This window comes from Stigmatopora nigra, chromosome 18, assembly GCF_051989575.1.
Source record: "Stigmatopora nigra isolate UIUO_SnigA chromosome 18, RoL_Snig_1.1, whole genome shotgun sequence".
Classification (NCBI taxonomy): Eukaryota; Metazoa; Chordata; class Actinopteri; order Syngnathiformes; family Syngnathidae; genus Stigmatopora; species Stigmatopora nigra.
In genome coordinates this window covers 2541073-2553131 of record NC_135525.1, presented here as the reverse complement: position 1 = coordinate 2553131, position 12059 = coordinate 2541073, and the positions used below count along the sequence as shown (strand labels likewise).

The 12059-nt window shown below is 38.0% G+C and overlaps 1 protein-coding gene across 1 annotated transcript in view; it reads right to left on the bottom strand.

Annotated features, from left to right (window-relative positions):
* jmjd1cb (jumonji domain containing 1Cb) overlaps nt 1-12059 on the bottom strand; it is a 97088-nt gene that overhangs the window by 39685 nt on the left and 45344 nt on the right. The window contains exons 3-7 of the mRNA XM_077738353.1: nt 11839-11952; nt 4856-4961; nt 4657-4781; nt 4382-4525; nt 2855-2896 (exon numbers count right to left, since the gene is read on the bottom strand). Coding sequence (XP_077594479.1) covers nt 2855-2896; nt 4382-4525; nt 4657-4781; nt 4856-4961; nt 11839-11952 — 531 coding nt within the window. The remainder of the gene's footprint in view (nt 1-2854; nt 2897-4381; nt 4526-4656; nt 4782-4855; nt 4962-11838; nt 11953-12059) is intronic.

The following is a 12059-nucleotide window of genomic DNA, read 5'->3' as shown; positions in this document are numbered from 1 at the left end:
TTGAAAAAAAAATTCAATGCTATTGTTTACATTTAGTTTTGTTTGTGGCCAACCTGTTCCCCCGCGCTTGGGTCCATCCCGTTTTCACATATGCATGGCCGCACTGCATGACAAAATGACACAACCAACTTATGGACCCAGTTGACGGGCGTGCTAGCCTGTCTCCCTCCCATCAGGCCCTTCTGGGGGTGAGGACTGCACCGCTTCGACTCCCTTCTGCGGGTAGGACTGTGTTGGTGCAGCTCCGATCGGCAGCGAATGACTAAATGCTTCTGGCCCCTCCTGTGGCAAGGATTGCTCCATTTCGACGCCCCTCAGCATTAATAACTGTGTTGCTTCAGCCACTCCAGCAGCGAGTGCCGAGCCCCTTATCGCTGGGCCACTTCGACTCCGTACGGCACCGAGGGTTGCACCGTTTAGCTTCTTCTGACAGCGAAACACTTGCTTCAGCTTCCTCTGTCTTCGTTGTGGGCCGTCCAGGAGCACATCTCGACTGGTCCCTGGTGAACTAAGTTCATGCCTTCAAGACCCCTTTCTTAGCTCCCATGTCCTGAGGCTTTCCTTATTTTGCTTTTGAGTGTGTGGGATACGTCCCTTGGTTGGGGGGAACTGTTAGATTTATGTGCTTTTGGTGTTCAAAATTGGTTTAGTCATGAATTTTTCCGTGTAACGTATCCTGAGTATCCATGGCGCTGACCTGTTTTTCAATATCTCGTTAACCCATGTCTGTGTATTTAAGTGCCCTTTGTTTATTCAGTTCTTGCTGCGTCCTGGTCATTGTCACAACAGTGTTAGGTGTGTTTATGGCGTTCGGTTCATTTGTCTCTACTTAAACCCCCTTGGATATACCACTGTTCCAGGCATCTCTGTTTCCCTGCGTTTGGGCCCATCCTGTTCTCATGTCTACACACCCGCACTATGTAACAAGCCTCTTTAGTCTGAACTCTCAAAGTTTTCATAACAACAAGCAGTACTTTCTGAACTTTCTCTCAACAGACTTGCCAATCATTTTCGAGGAGCAAGTCATTTGTCACAAAGTCACTCACGATGTGTACCTTACATGGCAATAATTACCAGGGCTCGAAGTAAAAGAGTGTCCGACTTCCTTGTGCAACTAAACATCACAGGTAAAGTACTAAAACATACAACATTCCTGTTTTATATTTATAATCCAGGGCTCGGGAACTTCTGGTTTGCAAGCCATCTATGTCTACTTTTATGGCTGCATAATGGCCCTTCAATAACCTGTAAGATAAAATGTGGAACCCACAAGAAAGTGCTGAGTCCTGAATGCACCAATAGTACTATCACATTTCCACACCAACACTACCTCTAGCGCCTCAACAATGGGAGTGTTTTATTGGTACACCACTGTGGCATCGACACTGCTGCTAGTGCTGCTTTAATCGTTTTTTCGTTAGAGTCCTTTACATATGCATACTCTCATTGAAACTATTGTGGAATACAGTGTTCCCTCGCTTGTTGCGGTTAATGGGGACCGGGACCACCCGCGATAAGTGAATTCCCGCGAAGTAGGGATTCCTCTTCAAAAATGCTTAATTTTAATTCCCCCAAATTTTTATTTTATTTTTTTAATTTTTTTTATTTTTTATTTTTATTTTTTTACCCCCTGTATACAGTACACCATATAGAATAAGGGTAGAGAGAGTGACATTCATGTTAGAACAAAAAAAAACTAAAATGTTGTTTCAATGTAATATTTGTATTTTTTTCCAAAAAATATCCGCGAAGCTGAGTCCGCGATAGCTGAACCGCGAAGTAGCGAGGGAACACTGTATTGTGCTGCCTGTTAGTTTAGATATCACCTAATGTGGAATTATCAGGCGGTCGTGAGTCGCAGATAGCATCATGTGTTTATGAGCCAGGGTTGGGCAGACCTTCCAAGAAAGATATCTGACATTGCCAAAACGATGATGGAGGTAAGATGTCCTCCGTAGTTTTAATGAATTATGCTCCGTCTACAAAAGACGCCAAGTTGTACAATAAAGTAGGCCATGCCTCCTGCTTAGAACCAAAGTGCATTGTTCATTTTATTCAACTCCAATAATACTGAAGGAACACAGCTATGGGCGCCTCCACAATTTCAATAAACTCTGCTCCTGGCAAAAGCATCATTGCTATATGCTAAGAAGGCAGGTTAAATAAATCATTATTACAATGTGGCGGGAGTATTTTGTTACAGCTAAATCTAGAAACAGCAGCTAGTTAATCTGGAAGTGAGTTGATTGCATCAATCTGTGGAGACTGATTGTTTTTTTTAATCTCAACGTAATTAATTGCTTAAATCAATTCTGACTTTGCCTCACGATGGTCCAGTTGTCTTCCACATGAATTTGTAGTGTGCAACATGGGTTTGATTCCCACTTGGGGGCGGTGTGATTGCGAGCATGAGTGGTTGTCTCTTTCGTTATGCCATGTGATTGGCTGCCAAACAATTTGATCTTCCGTGGATTAGCATTAAGGAAGATGAATGAATAAATTAGTTTTAGACTTATTGTTTCCCGTAGGTTACAAGTTAGCTAGAAGGCATCTGTGTTCTTTGGTTGTTCTTTTTATATCTGGGCTGATGTGACATTTAGGTGTGAGCTGGGCCACAATGGGTCATTTTGAATTTGTTTCAACAACACCCAGTAACACTCCACTGATCTCTATTAATTAAATCAGACTACTGAATGATTCAATAAAATGGCAACCGAATCAAACTTGACCAAACCCTGACAGGAAAAAAAATGCAATAATCTGTGATAATAGTTGAAATCCTGATTGAAGTAAAAGAGCATGCTTGTTAATGAAGGTACATTCAAATTGTTTGGGATGATTGAAGGCAAGATACCTGCGAGCTGCCAGTTGTTCCGCTGGGCCTCCCTCCCACCATCTTTAACATGTAAACAAAGTAGAAATACAGCGTGAAATTTAGAAAAAGATAACAGGGTACAAGGACACATTTGTTAAGTAAGAACAATACGGTCATACCTCTACTTACGAATGCCTCTAGGTGCGAAAGTTTCAGGTTATGAATTTTTTAAATACAAATGGGTGACGGGAGATACGAAAAAGAGCCACGTTACGAAATTCCCCCAAAAGTAATTTGCTTTTCCATATGCATTATTTTATTTTGAATTCCCCTTACTAAGTGATTAAAAACTGTACAAGTGCAACGTGGCACTTATTTCCACGCACACCCACAGCGAACACAGAAGTCTAAAATATACTACACAGTATACGGCTTTCGGCCCTGATAGAATGGGCTCTTACCATCGTCTGGCGGACAAACGAGCATTACATCTATAAGGGCCGTGGAGGGAGATACTTCAGCTCATATGCTTTCTTTATTTTAATACATTAATAAATCATTTCCTTGTAATTTTCTCATTTCTATGCATTTCCTCACATATTTTATACAAAATTGTGACATTTTGACCGATTTTAGAGGGTCTAGTTGGTAGTTTTGTGAGGACAGTGAAACGAATTAGAGAATTTACATATAAAGTACACCTGCACTTACAACATTTTTGAAGTTATGAAAAAAATCTTGGAACCAATTAATTTTGTAAGTAGGTGTACGGCTGTATATAAATGACTTGCAAGATGTTCAACGGAAAAGAAATGTCAGGCAAGATGCCATTTGTAATTGTGAAGTTCCGTCAGTACATTTCCGTCAGTAAACAGTACATTTCTGGTGAGAGCCTACAACATATGACTGTAGATAGAATTAGGTTTAGTATTTTACCTGTGATAATAGGGTTGTGTTAGACCATTTCAGAATGAATTAGGTATAAACTAATTGTGGAATAGTGTTTAAATTTTATTCATCCCATATTTGGGAAATTCACTTTGTTGCACTAGCAAGAAGGTGAAAAGAGACACAAAAAAGCCATTTTAGACTTAAATATGATAAATAAACATGTTAGAAGAAATGTGGAAATAGAAGATATACAAATGAGATCTCTTTCCAATGTTCATATCACAAAGACTTAAATGAAAGTGCGCGCACGTGTGTACACATCAAAAACGTAATTTGGCCCAGGTGAATTTGACAGTGTTTTAAGAGAGAAGAGAAATATTAAACGAGGCAGAGAGCCACAGTGCATGGAAATATTACATGACGCAAAGACCACTCGAGAGCCGCCTATTCACCTCACCTAGCCTAGTTAGTGTATGGGGAAAATACATACATTCCTACAACTTTTCACCAACTGAGACAGCGCCCTTTAACCGTGAGCACAATAGGTGTCAAAATACGGTACGTTTACTATTTTGTGCCTCATGTATTTTTACTTATTATTAAACATGAACATATTTTTCTAAAAGTGTTTTCTTTGGAAAATATCAAGCAGTGAATTTGGACAAGCATACTCACATGGGCTGAATTGTTATTCTGACTGGATCGCGACCTTCGTCTTGAGGTGATTCCTATATTTTCTCCTTTCAGTAGAGAGTGAACCACATCATCAAGAAAGGTCATCTGGATCATGGATGGATCCACATTCTGAGGTTCAAGCACCTAAAAATAACAATGCAAACCTGAAATGCTAGCTCAGATATTTTGTGATTTTAATAAATTCTTGATCTCAACTGCAAGTTGTAGAATCATAAAAATGCAACATGGTTTTAAAAAAAATAATGTGTATGTACCTGGTCATTCATAACAATCATGTTTCGAGTAAAGAGGTCATGATGTGTAATGATGCCTGTGAACCACTGGGTGGCCGAGTCTTGTCTATATACACGTACACGGTAGCCATTCAATGAATAGGGACCTAGAAAAAAATTCACAAGATAATCATATTGTGAAGCACAAAGGTTTCGATGACTACTCACAGTTAACACTCACCTTGCATGAAAATTTCCTGAACTTTCTGGTCTTTAAGCCAGCCCTTCAATTCCTCGTGGAGCTGAGGATTCTCTCTTAATACAGGACTCTGAAACTCTTCCTCATCCTGCAAATGAAAAATAACATATCAGCACACACATAATGAATAGGGTTCTTTATCTAAATGGTAGGCCTGTTGCATTAACAACTTTTAGTGGGCAAAATATTATCTCAATATAGTCAATGAAAAGAAATTAACCGCGAATGTGACAGTTTATCTTAATAAACAATCCATTCATATGCAATAAATGGCAGTTCAAATTAAAAAGCTGAAGCGATAACAAAAATAATACATTTTTTAAATCAATGCAGAATTCACCTGACTATAAGATATACTTCATTAACCAGCCATCCTTCGGATGGGACAATGCAAAGGAGAGATGTAATAAAGAAACCTTTGATTAAACAAAGCACCTGATGGTATAGGGCAGGGGTGTCAAACTCCCTTTGGTCTGCGGGCCGAATACAGCTTAATTTGAGATCAAGCGGGCCGGACCAGTAAACTCATTGCAAAATTACATAGAACTAACAATAAGCCCACTTTTTTCCTTTGTAGTAAGCCTTTCACTTAAATTCCGCTGGGATAGGCTCCAGGAATTCTTGTGAGGATACACAGTATGAAAAATTAATGAAAATTGAGAAAAATGTGGTTCTGGGACATGCCCCCAAATAAGACAGAACACAGAAGTAAAAGTAAAAAAAATGTAAACTCTTTTCAAAAATCAATGTAATTTTGTAATAATGCAAAATTAACATTTTTAGCTGAATATATATATATATATATATATATATATATATATATATATATATATATATATATATATATATATATATATATATATATATATATATATATATATATATATATATATATATATATATATATATATATATATATATATATATATATATATATATATATATATATATATATATATATATATATATATATATATATATATATATATATATATATATATATATATATATATATATATATATATATATATATATATATATATATATATATATATATATATATATATATATATATATATATATATATATATATATATATATATATATATATATATATATATATATATTAGACCCGTCATGATTACATTACTTTGAAGACACCGTCCATGGCATAAATGTGCGGACTAGCACGACTTACAGTCGGCAATTGATGACCTAAATACATCGCACAAAATGTCAGTTGAAATGCGTTTGCACTGGCCAAATGGCAAGGCTCGGATATCAACCTTTCGGGCAAGGAAGGGAACAGTGGGCGACTTCTGGGGGAAAACACAAGGAGCACGATGAGACCAGATTGTGACAAACGCAGACGATCCAACAAAGACAGACAAAGACAGAACATTTTAGACACATTCCCCATGCAAAATTACCCACCAGAACCGAGTGGACACGCTTTTAATACACACACCGTACGCACTCTAGACTGGTTTTGAATCGGAAGAACACTTCCACCGGATGGACAAATAATTTTACTGCAATTGGGTCCAGTACCGGGTTAAAAATGCACTTTTTACCAGGAATTCAATCACCTTGGGCTCGGTTATAGTCTTTAAAAATCGCCAGTACTATTAAAACCATGAATATGGAAGTACAAAAATTGGGTATCAGGGGGCGGCTTATATGCAGGTAAATACGATATATATCCCAACATGCACTACTTCTATGGGGTAATTGGAGTCGGCGGCTGCTTGCCGTAGTTGCAAACTTGCGAGACCTGTTGCAGCTAAACATTGATCAATACAAAATAAATAGGTAGTCCGCTGTCATTGTGGGTGGATTGACAGAAGAACAACATATCCCTGCACTTTATAACCCAGCATTCACCATGCACTACTACTACGGGGGGAAAGGATTCAGGGACTGCGTACCGTAGTTGCGGTTCAATATTGATCCATAAATAAGGTGCACCAGATTAGAGGGCGCGCGGTCAGCTTTTGAAAAAAATTGAAGCCATTTAGCTACGCCTTATAGGCCGGAAAATACGGTGCTCCTCTCGTATTGGTAGCCAGCTCAATCATGCGTACACTACTCAAGTTTGTTGATTATTTTGTGCTTAATATCGATTGTCGTCATATGCTTGCTTTCCTGGCTTGCTTTGGACCCATTGTTTTTCCTTTAATTTACGGAAAAAAAACCTTTAAAAATGCAACCTGTCTGCTGTACACTCGGTGCTTTTAGATATCTTTACGCAGGGGAGATGCAGCGAGAAAGACACTGGGCTGTTGTCATAACCCTGACAACCAGAAAAAAAATGTCAAACCATATTTATTTTGAAATTCCCCAATGTGTGAAGTAATTGGAATAGTGCTAAATAAATTTGGTATCATTGAAAAGCTGTGAATGGATAGATGGAGTTAATGGGATTGGATGCACTGGGTGCGAGATATTTAGGTTGACAAATGTCCTTTCTCGAGGACAAATTTGAACTAATGGTAGTCAGGAGGATAAGCAGCATCTCACATTTTAGGCAACCTGGCAGCCTCATATGCTCGCATCTCAAATTTGTCTTGTATCTCAAAGCAAATATTTGATCAGAATTTTACTCGTATCTTAAATTTCTCGCATGTTGAGGCACAATAAACCTGCTTCCAAAAGTACTGGAAGCATCCAAAATTGCCTGTTGGAATTTTTAATTTAGGAAACGTCATGGTATCAAAAAAAACTCTCTGTCGGACGTTCTAAAATATTTTACAATCATATAAAAATACAGTGCCTGAACATAAACATATGAAGCAAGTAATATTTGGAAAACAATATTTTAGTTTGATAAAGATGGTGATCATAACGCAAAGCTGCTGGACTCAAAAAAGGGCCAAACCATGAGGATGCAACCCAGCACAGGGATGGTCCTCGAGGGCCGCTGTGGGTGCAGGTTTTTGTTCCAGCCAATATAGCACAAGCACAGACAGTTTAACCAATGAGATTTCTGCAGAAAACAAGAAGCACCTGACTGCAAACCACTGCTTGCACTTGTAGAACACCGGATTGGTGAAAAGGTGCTCTTTCAATGGGTTGGAACGAAAACCCGCACCCACTGCGGCCCTTTGTGCAATAGTTTGCCCACCCCTGAACTAGCAAGAAGAACCGATTAAGCAACATATGGCTTTCATTTGAGCCTTTTGTGCTTTTCACTCTGCAGTGTTCTACTTTCTCAGCTTTGTTCAACTCTAAATTAAAACCAGCATACACACTTAAAATAGCACACTGGAATGTAGCTTTGTTGAGTTCAATATCCTTTACATAGTGTGTGCATTTGTACATTGTATTGTTGTAAAATAATCCCAAACATAAAAATAACTGTGTACCTGACCTGATGATGAACGTTTATTGGTCAGAAAATGTTGGGGGGAAAAAACTATGTTATATATATTGTACAAAAAGATGCTTTTCCTTGTTGATTTTTTTAAGCAGAGCTACACAGGAAGGTCGATCAAAGTCAATTCACAATTATCTCACCTAATTAAAAGAATCAATCCTGCCAATGTGAAAATCACCTTTGCTTCATGGTTTAGCAATATTTCATTTAGAAACAACGAACCATTAATTTAAAATTTGTGGCACCTTGTTTACAAAAAAGACAATCGGTCATATCGTTGCAAAATGTCACACGGTTGATAAAATTTCTAAGCATGAACAATCCAATCCCTTTAATGAGTCCGATACATATACAGTGTTCCCCCGCTACTTCGCGGTTCAGCTATCGCGGACTCAGAGCTTTGCGGATTTTTTTTGGAAAAAAAAAATACAAATATTACATTGAAACAACATATTTTACTGTTTTTTTGTTATAACATGAATTTTACTCTCTACCCGTATTCTATATGGTGTACTGTATACAGGGGGGTAAAAAAAATAATAATAATAATAAAAAATAAAAAATTGGAATTAAACTCAAATTTAGCATTTTTGAAGGGGAATCCCTATTTCGTGGAAATGCACTTATCGCGGGTGGTCCCGGTCCCCAATAACCGCGATAAGCGAGGGAACACTGTACATTTCTAGCCGTTTCTACACTCCAATTAAGATGAACTGTGAAAGACAGAAGAAAATGTAATAGATTGGGCATTAATCATAGTTACAAATATATGTAAAATATAATAAAAAAATAAAAATATTATAATAATAAAATATAAAAAATAATATTACAGATTGACCAATACAGATTATTAGTAGTTAGAAGAGGATAGTAACCGAAATATGGAGACAATATTACTTTGTGTTAATGATCTGTGTTAGCGTCTATTGGTAACACGTTAAGACATTTTCTTATCATCCTTGTCTATTGAGCATTGGTCTGGATAGCGTTTATCTCGCAACAGCGCCCCTGTTCTCGGCTGTGGTCGAGTCGTGTAGTTGCAGTTTAAAATTATCAAATTTTGATCGTTTTTATTATTGGCGACAAAAATATTTCACCATAATTATCGTTATCGTTTTAGCGACCAGCTCTATGTATAGTAATACTGTGACATACGAGTGTGCTAACATAAGAGAATTTTAAGATACTAGAAAAATTTGTAGCAAATGTGTGCCTTGAGATACGAGACAAATACTCCAGCTTCCTTCCACATTCCAAAAACATGTATGTTAGGGTTATTGGACACTCTAAATTGCCCCTAGGTATGGGTGTGAGTGTACATGGTTGTTCTTCTACTTGTACCCTGCGATCGACTGGCCACCGAATCAGGGTATGTATCCCCTGCCTCTGGGCCGGAGTCAGCTGGGATTGACTCCAGCACCCCCGCAACCCTGAGAATAAAGCCGTTCATAAATTGAGATGAAATATGAGATACCAGACAAATTTTATATACGAGAAAGACGGTTCCCGATGCGGCCGCCAAGTGGCCGAGTATGCGAGACTCTGCTTATGAAAACAGCATCGCTTTGTCTTTCTCACATCATCTCCCTCATGTAAAGATATCTATGAGCACTGGCCTTACAGGTGGCATTTTATGCATTAATGTGTGAAAAATTAAGATGAGATGAACACGTTCTGAGGCATGCAAGCAGAAAGTTCCGTCTTGAAAGCCGTGGTGGAATACATTAACACCTTTGTCTCGGTTATTGCACTAAGTGGTTTATATTTCGTGTAACCTCAGATTAAAACTTATTTTGATGTAGTGAAGCCATGAAAGTTGAAGAAGCAAAGGGAAGAAGGATCACAGAAGCTGGTTAAAATATCGGGTCAGGTTTACATTTTCTATCCTCTGTCCTTTTGCTCACTCTCACTTCACAGGGATAAACGCACACACCCAGACAATCTTCTATTGCTAAATTTCCAGACAATCTTCTATTGCTAAATCTCCATGCCTACTACACAAAGCTGATTCAAGAGACCTTTGAACCCCTCCGAGCTGTAAAAACAGTGCTTTTCTCACTCACTCTTTTTCAAATGTACAATGAAGTCATTGTTGAAAGGATGAACCCATTCAGCTGTTTTAGTGAATGTCTGTAAGCTTGAAAGTGTCAGGAAGAATGTAGGACTACCACTTTCCTTTATTTCAGATTGGTACCGTTATTGCTAATAGGATTAACTGGAAGTATAGGATGTTGCACTGAGGTGGATATTGACCCTGTTAATATCTACAACAGTGGTTCTTACCCTTTGTTGGTGCTACCGAGCCCCACTATATGCGCATTGACCGAACTCTACTCTAGAGTAAAATAAAGTGAATTTTTTTTTCAAGATGTAGAAATTCCTCGCAGCACCGATTGGCCAAGAAATGTCAAATGACCGTCTGCAGCCAGTTAAGCGGGGCATGTTATCGGGTAAAGACACAATGAGTTAATGTGTCTTTACCGCCGCGGCAGAGTCTCCACAGAACCCGTCTCCGACTCACCGAACCCCTAGTGTTCAATCGAACCCAGGTTAAGAACCACTGAGCTAGAAGGTATATATACACATACTTTAGCAATGGGAAAAATAAATACAAATCAATTTAAAAAAATAGAGTAGGTACTACTGTATTTTTAAGATTTATTTTTTTATATAGTTTGGCCAGGGAGTGTGACTTTTACTGCAGTCCGACTTGTAATTTTATTCACAGAAATTACACCTGTTCTATTTTACACTGAAGCACAAGATGGATTTCTAGTTTTGTGGTGATCATTTCAATATGGTGGTGACCTATCAGGGGTCGCCATAGCGAACCCATATAATCGCCTGTAACTTCTAAAAACAACTGAGAATAGCTTAAGAAATAACATGTAATTTTAAATAAAAATGAAGATTGGACTGTTCTTTTTTTGTGGTGATATTTGTAAATCTAGGTTTTCTTTGGGCAGTCACTATCCATATGGCCAAAGTAGCTTCCACATAGATGATAGTCTTATTATGAGATGTAACAACCCTATTTGCTGTCTTACTAAAAAGTGATGAAGGCATCTTTATGTTAGCCTCGTCCTTCTTAATAGGGTGAATTTTAGACTAATTTATTCTATAATGGGGCGAGATGGCAACCTATTTATTCCCCTCCCTTTAGCATAGGGAAAAGTTGCAAAAAAAGATTGTGATCATTCTCGATTGCCATTTAGACTTAGTAACATCCTTAGAAAAGGCAACATGTTTGTGAGGCATGGCAGGAGTTAATACAATCACAAAAAAAGAGAGAAACCACAAAGTACACCGTGTGAAACGATCCGAATTGTGTAATAGAGGACATTAACTGTGCACAGAAAGGAGGCAGGGATGATGCTGGAAAATATATTGTAACATGAACGAAGTCGTCAGCATTACCTAACTAGCCTATATTTGTGACCTGAGACTTCAGAGAAAATAACATTTGTGACCGCAACATTTTTCAGAGCAAGCAGCAAATAAACTGGACATCCCAGAATGTCTGCACAACACTCATTCGGTAGTTCATTAGTATTGACGAGTTCCATCATCATAATAATACATTAATTACCTGATATGGCTGGTAGCTGGAATGGTCTGACAGAAAGTCCAGATGTCGATCTAGCAAGAATTCCACCGCTGTTACTGATGACAACCGACTCTTCCCCACGACTGGTTTAAATGCCTGAAACCGCCAGATAAAAACATGTATATGGATCAAATGTCAGTTCTCAATAATATGGTTTAAAGGTCATAGCCATAATCAGAATTAAAATTAAAATCTAAAATAAT